This window comes from Pinus tabuliformis, chromosome 4_2, assembly GCF_031772625.1.
Source record: "Pinus tabuliformis cultivar Carrire ecotype Pingquan chromosome 4_2, CPIR1, whole genome shotgun sequence".
Classification (NCBI taxonomy): Eukaryota; Viridiplantae; Streptophyta; class Pinopsida; order Pinales; family Pinaceae; genus Pinus; species Pinus tabuliformis.
The window spans coordinates 673,101,437-673,122,343 of record NC_142304.1 but is presented as its reverse complement, the minus strand read 5'-3'; the positions used below and the strand labels follow the sequence as shown (position 1 = coordinate 673,122,343).

General features: G+C 38.1%; 1 protein-coding gene across 1 annotated transcript; it reads left to right on the top strand.

Annotated features, from left to right (window-relative positions):
* The first annotated feature begins 17,862 nt into the window (after positions 1-17,862).
* On the top strand, positions 17,863-19,170 carry LOC149171224 (mitogen-activated protein kinase kinase kinase 20-like). The gene has a single exon (XM_089427456.1). The coding sequence runs from the start codon at positions 17,919-17,921 to the stop codon at positions 19,050-19,052; it is 1,134 nt and encodes a 377-aa protein (XP_089283582.1). The 5' UTR covers positions 17,863-17,918; the 3' UTR covers positions 19,053-19,170.
* Positions 19,171-20,907: the final 1,737 nt, after the last annotated feature.

The window sequence follows — 20,907 nt, the reverse complement described above, 5'->3', positions numbered from 1 at the left end:
AAGCAAACCAGAACTAATCTCCCTAAGAAAGAAGGATCAGCTAGCAGGCCACTTGAACTTGTCCACACCGATATATGTGGTCCAACTAGGAAGAGGTCACCTCGAGGAGAAGAGTATTTCATATTTTTCATTGACGACTTTTCAAGGATGTGTTGGATAGGACTCATGAAGTATAAAGATGAAGCTTTCGAAAAGTTCAAGTCATTCAAAGCTTTGGTTGAAAACGAATCAGATCACAAAAACAAATTCCTCAGATCTGATCGAGGAGGGGAATTTACCTCAGATGAATTTTTCGATTTTTGTGAAGAATATGGAATAAGAAGGGAATTTCTGTTGCAAGGACTCCTGAGCAAAATGGAGTAGTGGAAAGGATGAACAGAACGGTTCAACAAATGGCTCGTGCTATGCTTGATGAGTCTGGAACTCCCGCAACCTTCTGGGGTGAATCCGCATTTGCCTATGTCACTATGCTCAACAAGACAAACGTCCGAGTAAACAACACTCAGACTCTTCATGAACTTTGGTACGATAAGACTCCCATAGTAAAATACTTCAAAATTTTTGGAAGCAAATGCTACATTAAAAGGACTGATGAAAATCTTGGCAAGTTTGAACCTAGAGCAGATGAAGGCATTTTACTTGGCTACTCTCCCCACAACAAAGCTTACAAATGTTACAATAAAAGACTTGGTAAAATTGTTGAAAGTATTGATGTAGTGGTTGATGAAGAAGGAAACACTCCTAGGCAGGTAAAATCTGAAGATTCGAAGATGGCGAAGACTATCCGTCAACATCAAATCAGATTCATGACGAAGAAGAAACCCATGAGGCACCAGAAGAATAGATAAGGATAGAAGAAAAGACTCCATCCAGATACGTTCAGAAGAATCATCCAGAATCTCAAATTTTGGGGCAGAAAGAGGCAGGTGTACAAACAAGAAGAACCATTTCAGAAGCTTCAAGCTATCTAGCATTTCTCTCCTCCATTGAACAGCGGAATGTAAGAGAGGCTTGCAAAGATGAATGCTAGGTCAAGGCCATGGAAGAAGAACTCGAGTAGATTGAAAAGAATAACACTTGGGAGTTGGTTCCTAGACCAAAAGATAAGAATGTCATAGGGACAAAATGGATTTTAAAAAATAAGCTAAATGAAATGGGGATGTGGTTAGAAACAAGGCAAGACTTGTTTGTAAAGGATATGTGCAACAAGAAGGAATAGACTTTGAAGAAACTTTTGCTCCAGTTTCTAGACTTGAGGCCATAAGAATGTTCCTTGCTCTCTCTAGCTTTTAGAAGTTCAAAGTATTTCAGATGGACGTAAAATCTACCTTTCTGAATGGAGACTTAAATGAAGAAGTATATATTGAACAACCAGATGGGTTTATTCTTGGAAATGATCCAAAACTTGTATGCAGACTCAAAAAGGCTCTCTATGGCCTTAAACAGGCTCCAAGGGCGTGGTATTATCGGTTGGATAAGTACCTCCATCAACAAGGTTTTATAAAAGGATCAACTGATAGCAATCTATATATAAAAATTGACAATGATAAGTTGCTGATACTTGTTGTGTATGTTGATGATATCATCTTTGGTAGCAATGAAGAAGACATGAGTCAAACTTTTGCCTTGGTAATGAAAAAAGAGTTTGAAATGTCCATGCTTGGTGAGCTCACATATTTTCTTGGTTTACAAGTCCAACAAAAAAAAGATGGAATTTTTCTATCACAAACCAAATATCTCAAGCAGATCTTAAAGAAATATGGGATGGAGGATTCGAAACCAGTATGTACCCCTATGGTGACAGGATGCAGCCTCAACGCAAATGATGAATCGGCAGTTGTACATCAACCAACCTATAGATCCATGATCGATAGTCTGCTCTATCTAACAGGTACCCAACCAGACATTATGCATGCAATGGGAATAGTTGGAAGGTTTCAGGAAAATCCAAAGGAAACTCATCTTCACGCAGTTAAGAGAATCTTCAAGTATCTTCAAGGAACTCAAAACTATGGCTTATGGTATCCTATAGGTATAGATCTCACACTTCATGTATACACTGATGCGGATTGGGCAGGAAGCGTGGATGACAGGAAGAGCACTAGTGGTGGTGCATTCTTTATGGGTCCTAGATTAGTATCTTGGTTCAGCAAGAAACAAAGCTCTATTGCATTATCTATAGCTGAAGCAGAATATGTAGCTGTTGCATCTTGCTGCACACAACTCCTTTGGATGATGAAAACATTACAAGATCTTCAAATCACTTATACTCCACCTATCTCCATTTTTTTTGATAATACAAGTGCAATCAGTATTTCAAAGAATCCTGTCATGCATTCAAAGACTAAGCACATACCAATCAAGTATCATTTTCTTTGAGAACAAGTTCTTGAACAAAAGGTCAAATTGGAGTATGTTCCCTCTAAGGAACAAGTTGTTGATATTCTCACCAAACCACTGCCCAGGGAGACCTTTGAATACCTCAAACAAAAGTTGGGGGTAGTTGATGCATCATCTTGCTGTTGAATCTTGTCTGTTTCAGATATTTTTGGTTGTACGCGAGTTTCATATGGGGTATACGCGTACATACACTGGTTTATGTGGGTACAGTCGACTTGAAGAAAAGCAAGAATGAGAAGAGTCCGATATGGGTTTGTCAGAGACCATCTGGCACAGGTTCAAGGGGAGCATATATTCTTCTAATAATGCATTTTTGGCATTATCATAGAAGATCTTGGTTCAATTCTTTAGTTGTTTTGATTTCAGGAGGAGCAAGTGCAGAAGGAGAACATGGATACTGATCTGAATAATGATTGGCAGATGTTGCTGATATTTTGTCTCTATATTTCTTTTCTCAAGGTCATGTAACGGCCTATCTTGGTTGCCCCACTATGCCTGGATGGATAATGTAATATGCTTATTATTTCATGTATCCCCACTTGGTTGGGAGTCGTATGTATCAGTCTTTGGTGATAGGGAGGTCAGTTATGGTGTATAAAGTCATATTTCTTTTGTAGAACATCTTCTTGCAGATCTTTCCTATATGTCAGGGGGAGCTTGGACAACACAGCAGAGCAGAGATTTCAACATGTACTCAGGGGAAGCATAACCCTTTGCCCTTGATGTCAAAGGGGGAGAAAAGACTTTGAGTGACTTTGGGTTGCCATCAAGTTCAAAGGGGGAGATTGTTGGCATTATGACACAGGTTTGGCACAGGTTTGGATCGATGACATAAGTGTTGTCCTTGATGGCAACTAACTCAAATAGCAAATCACAAGTTCAGGCTCTCAAAATAGTAGAAAATGAGATACCCGCAGGTTCCTGTTCACAAAGTCGCAGACATACGCAGGTGCGCCAAACAAAAGGTGCGGACATATATGCAAGTGTACCGAACAAAAAGTGCATACGTAAAGTTCACGCACTTTCATGCAGAGAAAAGCGCGCACGTGGGAAATCTTATGGTTGGTCCATGGTATTTAGTCCGACATTTTTGAACCTATGGTTTTGGTCCGTGGTTTTGCATCTAAAGTATTGAACCCAGGTATTGGGTCCCTAGTATTGGATCTCTATGGTTTTGGACCATGGTTTGAGTAAGGCCATGGCTATAAAAAGGAAAGGAGATCATTTGGCTTGGTAGTGACTAATGTGTTGAATATCTTGAAGAGAAAGATCTGAAATACTGGTGATCGGTTGGTGAGTTATAGCTGGACCTAAATCAAGGAGAAACCTGAGCATTACAAGATGGATCTACTGATGGGTCGAGATCTCTTTGGTGCATGATCAGATCTGTAAATCTGATAATCTGGGGTATAATTGAAGCCTGATAAATTATCTGTACCCACAGGCTCGACTCAGTGCAGGCGCGGATACCCGCAGTTTGTGGATACATGCAGTTTTTACACATCGCAGGTGCAGATACCCGCAGGCTTGACAGAGCGTAGGTGCGGACACCCGCAGGTTCGATACAGCGAAGACGTGGATACCCGCAGGATAAAGAAGTGAATACTGCGTACGTACGCAGATTTCTATTGGTGAAGTTGCGAACTTTTCTTGAAATATGTTTTAGCTGCTTTTGTTTATTACTGCAGTGTTCTGGGTTCTGAATTGGTGTTTGGTTACTGGTACTGTGATCTGAGAAGTTATTGATTTAGTATTTGTACAAGGAAGTTGGTTGATTGCAGATCTATTTGATGTTTGATTGATATTCATGGATCCAGTCTGAAAATTTATGCAACGTGGTCCCTGGAAGAAAAGAGAAGTCTTCTGTAGGTCAGCACCTACGTACTAGTACCTTAGCTAGAACAAGAGCTAAGGGGGTTGTAACTCCCTTCCAGAAGAGTCTGGAGAATGAGAGAAGGTTATAGCCTTCTGCAGGTTGAAGCCTGCGTGCTGGTATAAGACTGCACCAGTACATAATCATTGTAAAAGGAAGTTTCTAATTGAAAGAAGATAGAGACATATTGCAGCAAGTGGTTTTCACCCACATTGGGTTTCCACCTTATATCTTGTGTTCTTTTGTGTGACTGTCTGCTCTACTTTTCTATTCCTGCTTACTGTTATATGGTTCTAACACACAGATTAATGATCAACATCTGAAGAATAAATTAAATTATAAGTCTGGAAGGTATACACAAGTTTCATTAGTCAGATATGCTAATCTTTATATAAGTTGAAAAATAATCTGATAATATTGATTCACCCCCCCTCTCAGTATTATTTTCAATAGAGTGATCACATTGGGTTGAGGTATTTGTTTGACTAGCTGAATCTGAATGCCAGGCAGGCTAGGTGGTTGGCCACAATCATTGAGTTTGACTTCGAGATCAGATACATTAAAGGTAAAGAGAATAGGGTGGAAGATGCTCTTAGAAGACGAATATAGGTAAATCACTTTGCAGCTATGAGCTCCTATGGGACAGAATTACATGATAGGATCTTACAGGAAGGTCACCAGGGTGTCAGATATATGGATATTATGCACAGGTTGCAGCAAAGTACTAGTACAGGTATAGGTATAGGTACAGGTACAAGTATAGGTAGTGGTTCAAGTAGAGGTGCAGGTGCACAGGATGTGGACTATTGCCTTACAACAAATGGACATATTAGATTCAGAGACAGGATATATGTGCCAGACAACAGTGATCTCAAGAAGGTGATCTTGAGAGAGTTTCATGCGAAACCATATTCAAGTCACCCAAGTTATTAGAAGACATTGACAATAGTAAAGAGAATTTATTATTGGCCGAACCTGAAGAGGGATGTAGCATAGTTTGTGGCTAGGTGTTTTGATTTTCAGTGTGTGAAAGTAGAGTGTAAGCACCTAGGTGGACTACTATAGCTAATTGCGATTCCCGAATGGAAATGGGTGGTCATTTCCATGGACTTCATCACAGGGTTTCCAAGGACAGTGAGACAACATGATTCCATCATGGTTGTTGTGGACAGGTTGACAAAGGTTGCGCACTTCATTCCAATGAATTCTACATTATCAAAAACAATTTAGCACAAGTATTCATCAGAGATGTGGTTAGATTGCATGGTGTTCCAAAAAATATTATGTCATACATGGATGAAAATTTCACTTCCAAGTTTTGGAAGGAGTTGTTTGTAGGTTTGGGCACAGAGTTGGCCTTCAGTACAACTTATCATCCGTAGACAGATGGAAAAACAGATAGGGTCAAAAGAATATTAGAGGACAAGTTGAGGATGTATGTGATGCATCAGCAGTGGAAGTGGGAAGAGTACCTTCCATTGGTAGAGTTCGTTTATAACAATGAGTATCAGGAATCTTTGAAGATGAGTCAGTTTGAGGCATTACATGGGTGGAGTTGGAATACTCCCATTAGTTGGAGTGATCCAGTTAATAGGGTGTTGATCAGACCAGACATGTTGGCAGACATGGAACAAGAAATGAAGGTTATAAATAAGGATCTAAACAGGGTAGGAAGAAAAACTATGTAGATCATAACAGGTTGTTCAAGGAGTTTCAAGTTGGGGAACAGGTGTACGTGCACATCAAACCAAAGAAGAGCTTCTTGCAGATTGGATCATGTGCCAATCTAGCACCATCATTTTGTGGACCCTTCAGTATTGTTGAGAGGATTGGGCCAGTAGGCTATCCACTTGCACTGCCTCCTACAATGAAATTCCATAATGTTTTCCATGTGTCATTGCTTAAGTATGCTAAATATGTTGATCATGTGATTGACTGGTTTGTATTGTAGGTGGAACCAGATAGAGAATTCCAACCGGAGTCTCAGTGTATATTGCAGAAAATGGTGCTCATGCTCTGGAACTGAGCAATCGAGCAAGTTAAAGTGTAGTGGAAGCACTTTGAGCCCGATGAAGCTACATGGGAGATGGCAGATTAAATGCAGCCTATGTATCCTTGTTTTCTAGTTGAGGCAACGAAGTTTTGGTATGGTGTTTTGGTATATGTCTTGGTATATGTTTTGGTACATGTTGGATGATGTTTTGGTATATGTACATATGTATATGGATGTAAATACCACCATGAGCTATGTTATAAAGCTCGAATAAGTGGTATGGGTGTCATGTTGTCATGCTATTATGTTATCATATTATTATGTTTTCATGTTGGTTTTCTTTCAACAAGGTGATCATTGTAAATATTGCATCAAGCAATGTTATAAATATCTATGAGCAGTATGTTTTCCTTCCAGTGGTTTTTCTTAGGTATATGTGTGATTGAACACCGATGACGATGTCCCCTAAGGGGGAGGGTTCTGTAACATCCTTGATGAAAATTCCATGTAATAAAAGTTAAAAATAATAACCACGGTTGATGGGACACTTATTCCAAGATGAATGTTGGCCAAGACATCATAGGGGGTGTTGATTTGGTTCAATGTGGCTAAGGAAATTGGTGAAGGAAATGGCTAAGGCTTTTGAAAGGAAAAATGGATTTTTTGGCACATTTATTTATGAAAATAATGGAAATTAGGAGAAAAGGGAGGTGAAAGGTCACAGGTTTCATGTGAGGAGGAAAATGAAGGAAAATAATGGAAAATGAAGAAAATAGAGGCCTCATTAATAAAGAAGCTTCTGAGGATCAGTTGGTAACCTTTTTTTTTTTTTTCAGTTCAGTTTTGGAGCTCTCCCATTATTCTCTCTCTCTCTCACTCTTGGACAATGAGTTTTCTTGGAGAACTTTGGCATTGGATCAAGAAAGGCAAAGAAGACAAGAGGAAGCGAAGATCAAGAAAGGAAAAGAAATATCAAGCAACTACAACAGGGTCCCTTGCATGTATTGATTTGCATGTGTGATTTCCTTGCTAGATTTGGCATGCATGATGTTGCATGTGGTTTTTTTCTGTCATGGAATGGGTTTTTCTAGGTGTGACAATGTTGTTAAACCTAACCTTGCCATTTCCTGATAGCCTTGATGAGATGGGTTCTCATACTTCAGTTGAGTTGGATTTCCAAATGGGTTCGAAGCTGAGTGGGGTGGATCTCTGAACTGACAAACACATGGCCTAGTGGTCCTTGAACCGAACTGTGGATCATGGTAAATTCTCTGGGCTAGTAACCCCTGAGCCAAATTGTGGGTTGCGGTAAATCCAGGATTGTGTGCCTCGTTGGGCCTAGGAAAATCCTTTTCGGTGAATGACGGGATATACAGTAAATCGAAGAGGTGGATTGCTCTCTGTTGGGCCTAGTAGTCCCGAGATGGGATGTAGAGTAAAGCCTGGAGAGTGGGTCTTGGTGCAGGGCCTAGTGATCCCTGGATCGGACTATGGATTATGGTAAATTCTCAGACATTAGGAGGAACTCAAATTCCTCACAGTGTAGGTGGAGAACTTTGGTAGCATCCATGCTTGTTTGGTTATTTTCAGTTAGTTATGAGTCCCACATTCATGCTTGGAATATGGCACGGGGGTGATTGGCTGAAGAGATATTTGGCTCAACCAATATATGGTCAGGTGGAACATGGTAGTCCCATCCCTGGTTGGTTTCTACATTCATTAATGAGAAATTCATTCGCCTAGTTTTCATGTGTAGATGTATTGGTTTATGTGTGGATTCTATGGTTGATGTATTTATGGTATTTATATTGTTACTATGTTGGTTATGTATATGTTTTATGACAACAACTATGTATGGCTCTCATCATGTCTTTACTTGTAAATGAATGGAAAATGTATTTATGACCTAATAGGTGATAGTGAAGCAAAAGACATGAGGGAACAATGGTTCTTAGCGATTCTCAGATAAGTATGAGATCCCTATGCTTAAATATGTTGTTTACACCTGTAGATTACATATTTGTGATATGTTTGACAAAATTCCTGTCTTCGCTAGTAGGGGTCTGGTTAAGACCTTGTTCAAATAATTTCTTTTGCATGTTATTTTACTATTCTGAAGATGTCATTGCATTTTGGGTAGTGACCTAGGCTCTGGGCTAGAGAACGTGGCTCAAATCCCAGGGATGCTGACACAGAACTAGAAAAAATAGTCCCTGGATGTTGGCATGCCTATAACATGAGAGCGTCCAAAACCTCCTTGACACTGGCATGCCTATATCATGAGAGCATCCGGGCGTCAAGTGGTCCAAAATCTCAGTGGGACCCAAGGGTTGGTTGGAAGAAAGGTTGGGTTGGTTCCTAAGGGTCCTAATGCTGATGTTGAATGTCTCTATGGTATGTTTATGTTGGTTCCACTTCCTTAATGTGAATTAGGAGGTCAAATCATATCATAGTGGCCTCTCGTCGCATGTTTATCCCGGCTGGGTGGTTGCTTGGGTAGATGTGGGAGGAGGGTGTTACACCAATAATGTTTATTGATTTCCGTGAGCATGATATGACCGGTATGATAGTTTTGAGGTAGGGACATGCCCTGGATTTTGGACCTTCTGATGCGAGGAAACCTTGCCAAGGGAGGGGTCACCCAAGGGACTGCGTAACAAAGAATGGGATGCCCGCAAAACTTGGAAGGTGTGTGACTACATGGAAGGAGTGACCAGATTGCCCGAGGGACTGTGTAGTAGAGAATGCAAGACCGAGGATGGATTTTTTTTGGTCATTAACATTTTTAGATGGAATCAGATGCACATTGGGAGTGTGTCCTGAAACAATGAGCTGGTAACTATTCACTACGAGGATAAGTGGTGAAGGATCGTAGCGTTGGACATTGGATGCAACTTTGACTTTGGCAGTGGATTTTGGAATTCTTTGGAAGGATTTGAGGGTGTAGGTGTGAGCCTTTGAATTTCCTTGTTGATGATAGAGGCATCATATCTTTTATTTGTTGGTTGAGAAAATGTGTATAAGTGTATATTTGGTTATTATTGTAAATATTGTAATGAGCTATGTTATAAAGCTCTAGTAAATGGTATGATTGTCATGTTTTCAGCAGTGGTCATTGTAAATATTGCAACGAGTTGTGTTATAAAGCTTCATAGGTAGTATGTTTTGTTTGTCAGCAGTCTTGCTAGTTATAGGTGGATTAAACACCAAGTACGATGTTCCCCTTAGGGGGAGGGTTCTGTAACAACCCTGGTTAAAAATCCATGTAAAAAAATATAATACCAAGTTCGTGGGACACGTATTTCAAGCTGAATTCTGGGAAAAACATCTTGGTGGGCGTTCATTTGGTTTATTAATGGTTATGGAAATTGGCAAAGGCAATGGAAAATGCTTTGGAAAGGAAAAGAGGAATTTATTGGAATTTATTTATGTAAATAAAGGAAAATAGGAGAAAAGGAAGGTGAAAGGTCACATATTTGCATGAGAAGGAAATTGAAGGAAAAATAATGGAAAATGAAGAAAATGGAGGAATCATTGATAAAAAGGCTTCTAAGGATCAGTTGGTAACCTTTTGTCAATTGTATCTTGGAGCTCTCTCTTCTATTCTCTCTCTCATACTCTTGGACACTTAGAGTTTCTTGGAGCACTCTTGGAGGAGTGTGGCATACTTGGGATTTAGAGCAAGAGGGAAAATGAAAAAGAAGGAAGGCGCAAGTAGGCATCAAGATCAACAACTACTGCAGATTTTCTTTACAAGTACTGAGTTGCATGTATGATTCCTTGCTAGTTTTGGCATGCATGTGGTTTCTTGGTTGTGATCTGTCATTGGAATGGAGGATTTTCAAGATTGATAGTGGGTTTTCTTAGCCTTGCCATTTCCTAGATATCCATATTTTTGTGGGGTTTACTTTTGTTTTCTGGTTGGTTCTCATGTTCCTTATGGTTGTGGGCTGAGTTATTAGTTCCTGGAAGCCTTCGTTGGAAAAATGCTCTGGAAGCCCTGTAACATCTTGGGTTGAGTTACTAGTACTGGAAGCCTTGGTTGGAAAAATGATTTGGAATCCCTTGGTGGGTTGACTTACTATTCCTAGAAGTCTTGGTTAGACAAATTATCTGGAGGCCTGACAACAACTGTGGGTTGAGTTACTAGTCTTGGAAGCCCTAGTTGGAACAACGCTCTAGAGCCCGTGACAACTTGGGTAGAGACCAATCTAGTGATGGTTAGTGATGTTTGGTTGCGAGGTGGAATCATTGGTTGAGGTGGGTTGGCCTCTGGAAGCCTTGGTTTTGTTTTTTTTGAGTTATTTCTAAGATCCCACATTCACGCTTGGAATATGGCACGGGGGTGATTGGATGAAAGAAATATTTGGTTTAGCCCAATTTATGGTCAAGTGGTACATGGAAGTTCCAGACTTGGTTGCATTTTGCATATGTTAATAAGAGCATCTTCTCCTTGGTATTTCATGTGTAAATTTACTTCTTCATATGTGGTTTTTATGGTCGTTATATCCTTATTATTTTTGTTGGTCATATGTTAGCTATGACTATGTTTTATGACGAACTTGATGTATGGCTCTTATCATGCTTTGATTATAAAATGAATTAAAAATGAGCATATGACCTAATAGATGATAATGAAACTGTTGTGATGAGGCATCAATGCTTCCTTATGAATCTCAAATAAGTATGAGACCCCTATCATCAAATCTGTTGTTATGACCTGTAGATTGCATATTTGTGACATGTTTGACAAAATTCCTGTCACGGCTAGTAGGAGTCAGATCAAGTACTTGCACCAATGATTTCATTGGTAAACTTATTTCGTTGTTATTTATCATTTCTGAAATTTTCATGAAGTTCTGGGTAGTGGCCTGAGACCTAGCCCTTAAAAGGTGGCTCAGAATTAGGGGTCGATTGCTCATAACTGCCTGAACAATTCCACAGTCGCTAGCATGCCTTGTTGTGGGAGTGACTAGAAGGCCTCAATCGCATGCGTGGCTTGTTATGGGAGTGGCTAAGGGTCTAGGTCAACAAAATGAAAAGTTGTCTAAGGCGCTGGTCACTTGGAAGGGTTGGTTGGCTCATAAAGGTTCTATAGCATGTGTGTAAGATCAGGTTGATTTTTTTTTGTCATTTCCACTTCCTTAACTATACATGGGGAGTTGAATCACATCATAGTAGCCTCTCGTCACATGTTCACCCCAGCGGATCGATTAACTTGGGTAAATGTGGGGGGAGGATGTTACATGTTGATGATACATGTCCACTTCAAATTTTTGGCTTCCCTCTTGGCTTATGCTATCACAAGATGAATTGCTATAGTTCAGCATTATTCACATTCATGGGAACCCTCTAGTTTTCCCTCAATCCTTCCTCAACATTTATGTTCAAATTGGTTGAGGCACTCAACCTCCTTCAAGGGGTGTAACAACATGGATATATCTTGTTCATGGCCTTGATTAGGCCCTAAATAATAATTGACCTAATCTCCAACCCTCCAAAATCTCAGCTTCCTTGCTACTCCCCCAACCTTTTACGTGACCTCAAAGAATAGATGATAACCTTGCTACGATATTCTTCTAAGAGAAATATCAGCCTCCATGAGTAGAAATCGACCCTCATATGGCACTCGTAGCACAAGAGAGGTCACATCTATCTTGCACACTATGTGAGACCTCACCTTAGGCCTCCTTTATTTATCCTTTTATTTGGGTCACTTAGGAAACCTTACAGATCTAAGGTTTTAGCCTCTTAACCCTTAAGAATACATAATTTGTTTTATTTTGGTCCTAAAACCACACCATGGGTCCAAAACCCTCTTTAGGGTAAATTTCCCAACCAACAACTTTTGGTGGGTATCCTCCTCAGAAATTCCTTCCAAGCTACCCAAAATTCCAACACTCCCTCTTATTGAGGAAGGTATTTCCTTCACGCTTCTAACTCCATGACTTTCCTTGCATATCCATATCTATCCTCATATGTGATACTATTTTTTTGTACTAGGCCTAACATTGTATTGCATTTTGCATGAATGTCCTCGCATGCAACATGACTTTTCTGGCATGATCCATGCATTTCCTTGTAGGATCCATGACTTTCCTTGCACCATCATGAATATTATCGCATGGTCCATGATTTTCCTTGCATGGGATGAAACCTTCTTGATCTTGTTAGAACCTGAAGATTTAGACTTCCATACGGCAACTAAAAATACTTTGTAGTCTCCCTCTATAGCTAGACTCCCTCTGAGCCTACACAACCTTGATTGACTCACTCTGCCTTCTGCACACACTTTGATCCACCTACCTTGAAAGTATCTTGAATCCCATCAACTATGATACCATGTTTAATTTTTCCTTAGTTCCTAGATCTGGTCTATGGCCAACTAGGCACATAGACACACTAGAAAGTCTCAACTTGCTAGCACTTTGCACAACGAAAATCTTAGGCATTGAATTAAATTAAGTACACAAATATTTGAGCCCAAATCTTGATTATTTTATCAATCCATAAAAAAGAATCATGGGGATACCATAAAAGGGATCATCACCCTCAATCACTAGTACAACTAGTATAAATAGTATACAAAGCTAGGGCTTACAATATACTTCTTTAGATCTACAATCTACCCAAAGGGAAGACAAGAACAAATACACAACTTGATGGAGAATCCGTCCCCCTTCATCCGTTTCAATCCACATTTTCCTTGACACCTAGGATGCTCCTTAATCATAGAGGAATACCCATTTGTCTACTAGTTGTTAACAAGGTATTTGACCATCAAATACATTGTACATTAGCCTTTAATAGCTTTGTTACTCACAATGGATCTTCCCTTCAGATCATTATATATTATCCTTCATTACATGTTGTTCACAGCTTAATTTTTGAATAGAATTATTGATCAATGCTAAATGACCCTCTACACAATAGATATAAGCCCTTTACAAGCTTTTATGGCCTTTACTTAGACCTGTGGAACCTCGGCCTTGTGTGTTTATATTTTTGAAGCCTCTCGGCCCTCTTTCCTAACTGTGACCTAGCTTCAAATAGTTGTGGCCCTTCTTTGTCTTGCCATTTGAGGCCTTTCGGCCTACCTCCAGAGAGGTCTATGGATTTGGTCCCCCCAAAAGACATAGATCTGAACCAACATTGTTTCTCCTTGTCTAGGACCTCAAACAGAACTCGAAAACCTCAAGAACCCTTAATGTCAACCATTTTTAAACCTTCAAGAAAATCATACTTTGGAGAAATAATTTTAGCCTCCTTCTCTTGAGCTAATACACTCCCACTTTAGAATTACGACTTCCCTCTTGGCTTGTGTTCTCACAAGATAAGTTTCTATAATTGAGCACTAATCACATTCATCGAAACCCTCCAGTTTTAGTTTTCCCTCAATCCTTTCTCAACATTTCTATTCACACTAGATTAGGCACCTGACCTCCTTAAAAGATGTAAAAAAATGGACATATCTTCTTCATTTACCTTGATCAGGCCCTAAACAAAACTCAGCTTGATCTCTATCCCTCCAAAATCTCAATTACCTTGCTTCTCCTCCAACCTTTGACTCGATGTCATAGAACATATGATAACCTTGTTGTGGTCTTCTTCCATGAGAAAATATCGGCCTCCATGAGTGGAACTCGACCCTCCTAGGGCACTCATATCAAAAGAGAGGTCACATCTCTCTTACCCACTATGTGAGACCTCACCTTAGACCTCCTCTATTTATCATTTTCTTTGGGTCACTTAGGAAACCTTCTATATCTAGGGTTTTAGCCTCTTGACCCTTAAAAATATATAATTATTTTTCTTTTGGTCATAAACTCACACCTTCAGTCCAAAACCCCTCTTTTGGGTAAATTTCCCAACCAACAACTTTTGGTGGGTATCCATCTCGGAAATACCTTCTGAGTTGCCCAAAATTTCAACATTAAGCACCCTAGTTTGATGTTTTGTCTAAGGATACATATCCACGAGTAAAAGGTCTCACATTGCATCCCCAAGTTGTCCTACTAGATCACAACACCTCCATATAAAGGAATATTGGTCAAAGGAATGAATGTTGTTGCTACATCAGAACAATTTTGGATATGGATATGAATTAATGACATGGATACTTTTCCAAATGGTCCAATTTGGTGTTTTGGTTGAGGATACATATCCACATGTAAAAGGTCTTGAGTTCCATTTTTCAAACGGTCTTTCTAGATCATGGCAATTTTGTATACATGGATAATGTATTAATGGTGTGGAAATGAGGTACTAATTTTTTCCTTTCTTAATCATAACTCTAGTACTATTTTTGAGTTGACAACCCCATTCTAGTTGTTGAGAGGGTGAGTTCCTACCAAGTGTTAATGAGAAAATTTTGATTTTTCGCTGATGAAAAGAATTTATGAAAGTGTTGAGGGAATTTGATTAAGATTTCTTATATGAGTTCAAATTTGACATTGATGGAAATATTTGTGAAAGTTCCTAGACAAAGAATACAAAAGGCACTAAGAGAAATACTTTTATCACTAGTGAAGGCATATTTCCTTGATTATTGAGTGAATTTAAAGGTCCTTCCATGTGCATTGTAGGTTATATCATGTCATCATTCATACATGCATGTCATCGAATATGACAAGTAAATGTCATATTTTGTACAATGATACATCATCTTCTGTGAAAAGACATGTTAACCTTTGTACAAAAATATTATTAGTCTCTAAAGCGATTTAACCCATAAGATTCTTGGTAAAATTGTTCCCTTATAACATATCACACAAAAAAATTATCTGGTGTGATATATTGAACTCTTTAATCTTTCATGTGATGCAATAGAATGAAAAGGGTGAAAGTTTCTTATCACACATAAAACTTTTTCTATGTGCTACACATTGTATCAGATGAATTTTATTTTTTCATGTGATACATGATTTCTTCAAGTTTTCCCTATAAACTTTCTAGGTTTCCTTCAAAACTCTAAGTGTCCAAGCCCTTATCACATGAAATAAAACTCCTGTCTTGCAATATATTGCATTATAAAATATTCTATTGCGATATGTTGTATCCCGTTATTTTCCAAGGTGTGACAAAGTGTATCATGGTAAGAAATATTTTTCTCATGGCAATAAAATATTTAGGTTCCTATGTGGCCACTTTGATCATTGCATCCCACAATTATATTCATTCTATGAATCAATTTTTTTATTTCTACCTTCAAGAAAATGGAGATAATGACACATGTATGCTTTAAGGAGTTCAGTAAAATCTCAACGATAACAAGAGATGGTAAATGACTTCATAACACACATATATTTTAATTCCAAGGACAACCTTTTCTAGACTTGATGATGATAGGAAGGTGCTTGGAGTACACTAGAAAATGGACGTTTGAGCAAGTTTGAATATCCTGAGCACCTGTTAACACTATGCCCTCTCTCACTGAAGTAATGGCTAGATACCCTTTCCTAATGTTGTGTTGGGAAATTGGCCACTTTTGGAATACTTCAAAATCATGGTGATATCATCTACACAATCACAAGCCTCTCATTTGATGAATATATATTTAAGCCCGAGATTGGTAATTTTCTAGAGTAGAATGTTGAGAGCACCATTTAAGAATTATGCTCCAAGCTTTATCAATTAGTTTGGTGCCTTGTCCTCCTCCCTGTAAAAGATTTTGGAATAAAGCTTCTGTTTGATGATGAATTTTGTGTAGTTTAATACTTGCATTCCCCATTTGACATGTTCAATGACAAACTTGTCCAATGGTCCTTCAAAGATATTCTTTGATGATAATGATAAGTTCTATGGAAAATTTTGGGGGCTAATATTCGCAGGTGGGCTAATTTTCCATGCTTTTTCCAAAAAAAAGATTCTCCAATTTCCATTTTTTCCTAAACTAATTCACCCAAAATTTATAGTACACCATTATTTTACCTTAAAAATCGCCAAAATATCATATCGACTAATGAAAAATGATTGGAAATGTAAATATTTCTACAAAAATGTCAACATAAAATTTACAATTTGCATATTAGGGACTAGTAAGATTTGCCAAGGTTTTTAAACTTTAAGATAAACTTCCATCCTTAAAATTTTCCCTAATAATAACATTGATTTTATGCTTTTTTTATGTTTCATTAATTTAACCTCTTTTTAATTCCTCATCTTGTGCAACTCTATAAATTATCTCATGCATTATGTCATGATATTTTACTAGTTGCAATTTTAGGTATTATTAAATGTGTCTTTACAACCCTTATCCTTAATTAAATGATTATATGTTTGATTGGTTCTCTACACCATCAATCCTCATTAATTTTGGACATTTTCATGGCATAAATGATCATCATCAAATGTTTGCTCATTAGGTTCGAATTTAGCATTGCAACGCATCATCTTAATACTCATACTAATATATGTGTTTAAATATTTTACTTAAATAGAGTTTAGAAAAATGATGTGAAATTATTTTTTTAACGATATTTTATTAAAAATAATAACATGTGACATAGTTGGAGAAGATAACATCTTCATGTATCACCCACTTCATGTATGAGATAGTTGCAAATGGTTATGACATATTTTCAATTTGTGTATTGAAAATTGCCATCCTTAAATTTGTGGTGAGTCAATGTAGTCTTGCGACTCACATGTTGGATTTTGAAAGTTATTTAAGGGTATGTGAGTCAATGAACTCTTGCTACTCACATGTTGGATTTTGAAAGTTATTCAAGGATATGTGATGAGGAGTTCTTCAACAACTTGTGGTAAGGGAAAAGAAAGCTTTACAATACCTGTGGTGAGGGAAAATAAAGCTTTACATTTAACATATTGGACTTCGAAAAATACTTAACAACTTGTGATAAGAAGTTTTTCAACAACTTAAAATCCTTAAATTAAAACATCCTACATAACTGCATTGCATTTTAGAAATTATTTAACAACTTGTGAGGAGTAGTTTTTCAAAAACATGTGACCAGGGGAAGGAAGCTTTAAATTTAATTGGGAGTTTTTCAACAACTTGTGATATAGGGGAAAGAAGGCTTTACATTTAGTGGTATCGTGACAAGGAGTTTTTGAACAACTTGTGATAAAGGGAAAATGAAGCTTTAGTTGTAACTTGTGACAAAGGGAAATGTAAGCTTTACGTTTCAATGGGGCAAGTTGGAGGATGGATGATGAAGGGTTCAAGCGTAGTAGCCAAGTAGTAACACGCCGGAAACCGATTCGCCGTAGGTCTAACAAAACCATTTGCAACACTAGAGGTGGAGGTGTATTCGTTGAATTCAACTATCCATCCAACGTTGTATTTAGGGCGGCCATTATTCAGTATGAAACTCTCTCCATGTTCATAGTTACACTGGTCATTATCCTTTGATGGTGAGCTTAAGTATATTGTAGATTTTTGGAATATTCGGGAATCTAAGCTTAAGTGGATTGCAAATTCCTGAAATATTTGAGAATCTGATATTAACGGCGCCCATGTCCATTGGATTCTTGAATATTCTGGGAATCTGCAATGACGGTGAAAATGACCATGGTCCTTTATGACCGCTCCGCTCCGTCTAGAAGGTGAAAGATCCGCAGAACAGACGAGAAAAAATTCAAACAGCATTTCAAACAGCATTTTTCGTTTGTTGAAGTAGGAGAGAAATTATGGTAATCGAACCAGAGGCGGGCAGAGTTGAGGAGGTGGAATGGGTGAGGGGCCCCACTATTGGGGCCGGAGCTTCTGGGACAGTCAGCCTCGCTATGAGTAGCTCTAATGGCCAAGTCTTTGCAGTCAAATCCGCAGCAGGTTTTAGTGTGGCTTTGGATAATGAATACCAGATTTTGGGGCGTCTCGATTCCCCGTACATCGTTCGCTGTCTAGGGCGCGCTAACAGCGTCGAGAACGGTGTAGCGCTGCACAATTTGTTCATGGAATACATGCCAGGTGGGAGCGTAGGAGATCTGCTGAGTAATTTTGGAGGGCCTCTGGCCGAATCAGTCATCAGGGCCTACACTCGTGGCATCCTACGTGGAATCTGTTATCTCCACAAGCAGGGGATTGTGCACTGTGATATCAAGGGGAAGAATGTTCTTGTGGGTGCCAATGGGGTGAAGCTTGCTGACTTTGGTTCTGCCAGGAGGGTTGATAATACAGGGGAGGGGCAGGAGGCTCTGCAATTGAGGGGGACCTTTCGGTGGATGGCTCCAGAAGTGGTGAACCAAGTGGAACAGGGCCCTGCTTCTGATATATGGTCCCTGGGCTGCACTGTGCTGGAGATGGCCACTGGCAGGCATCCATGGAGCCAAGTTTCCAATCCTCTAGCTGCAGTGTATCGGATTGGATGGACGGAAGAGTTGCCTGAATTTCCTGCTTCGCTTACGCCCCCGATCCGGGATTTCTTAGAAAAATGCTTTTGGAGAGATCCCAAGAAGAGGTGGGCCAGTTCAGAGCTATTGAACCATCCTTTCCTGAATGAGGACTGCTCTGCCATGGAGGAAGAGGAGGCCATTAGGGATCTGGGTTCTCCAACTAGTAATTTGGATTTTAGGAATGAAGTATGGGATTCCTGCTCTTCTCCTGTTGCTACCTTCCTTTCACTCAGCATGCCAAGCGCAACCAGTGAGTGCAATACAGAGCCCTATAGTGGTAAATCAAATGAGCAATGGCCAAGGCCTTCCCCACGGGACAGAGTGATGGCACTGGCCGCAGATTGTGAATTCAAAGGTGTTGCCGAGAAGCCTGATTGGTCTGCAAACTCCCCTGGTCAATGGATTGTTGTGAGACCTTGCAGGATATAAATCTCCAACCTTAGTTAACCCTTTGTCAAAATAATGGGACGAGTGCACCTTGCACGCCCCCAAGCGAGCTAGATTGTTATGTAAATTATTAATAAACTATACTCAAAGGCATGTTTTATAAGGCCAAAGAGCACTTGTCTAAGTGTATAAGTTTGCTCTCATTTCTTTTTGTAGATTTCTGTATAAATATATTACTTGTTCTATAACGAATATTTATATATTTCATGTATATATGATCTTTGTTCGTAATATTTAGTATCAGAGTTTTTTAACGAATATTTATATATTTCAGATTTTCTGAATAATATTTTGCTGTATATATGATTTTTGTTCGTAATATTTAGTATCAGAGTTTTTTCCCACATGAATCACACAAATGTTGCGCACAGGCAACCCATCATGTCCGGCGTGAACAATATTGTTCGTAATATTTAGTATCAGAGTTTTTTCCCACATGAATCACACAAATGTTGCGCACAGGCAACCCATCATGTCCGGCGTGAATTGAATCCGGGTGGGGAGGGCATTAGTGCACCGTCCCAACCACCCGGGACAACACGTGATATAATAATGTTGATATAATATTTAGTATCAGAGTTATTTGATCATTTGGTCACCTAACTGTTGTACAAAGTTAATTTATTCAATTTTTTGGCATCAACTCTATGATTTAAGTGTTTTGTAACACAATTTTAGAAATTCCTCATTTGGCCATTCATATCTTTGGCCTTGAAAAAAAGACCCTTGCCTATTAAAAACAAATTATTATATATATTAAAAAAATTAAAATAAAAATAAAAATATTAAAAAAATTATATATATATATATTAAAAAATTAAAAAAATATTAAAATTAAATAATTAAAATTAAAATAAAATACTTGTGGCTGTCTATATGAAACCTCAATCCCGCCCAGACTCTCGGCCTGACGGTACGGAAAAGGTTTTAATAGTATTAATATTTTTATTTATTTCTAATGGCAAAGGGTCGATGCACAATTCATCCACTCTGCAATTGCATGGGTGAATGTCACTATTGTTAATGAATAATAGTTCACAGAAAAGTTGCCGCCGCTCAACATACTCGTGGGTTAACCTTGGTCATAACCTATAAACACTAGACACAACTATCCCAAACATCACGTGTCAACTATTTTTTTGGGGAGAAAATAGTTATTAAAAATAGCTTCCCAAATAAAATTCATAGACAAGGGGTTAGATGGTCCAAAGTGAAAGGAATATTATAAATTATTAAAAGGATTTAACCTAAGGATTAGAAAAATATATTTTAGGTATTAAGACATTTTAATATAAAATGAAAGATTAAGAGGAAGTTAGTAGAGACAGGGTTATTTAAAAAAAAATTTATTTTTATATATTGGAAAAATATATTTAAAAAATTAAAAAAATTATTAAATAGGTGATTTCAAGGAAAAAGTTATAAAAAAATAGATTGAAATATATTTCATTATTATACAATTAAAAATAGTTATAATAAAAGGGATTGAAGGATTAATAAAAAATTAAAGGGGTTATTTTTAAAACCCTATGTTCGTCTCCAAAAAAGAAAAAAATGGGACCATTCACTAAATATTTCCTAAACTCTTTAATAAATATGTTAGTGCATTATTTAAAATCAAAGGATTACTTGTACGAAGGAATATTATAATTTCAATCGATCCTACTCAAGATAATAATTATGCTAGTATTGAATGTGCTAACCAATTAATAATTCCTAAATTAAATATAATTGAAACGATGGATTTGACAAGTAACAAACAACATGACACAAGCAATCTACAACTAAGTATTGTAGATTATATTTTTAACTCACAATTCACTATTGATACTTTATT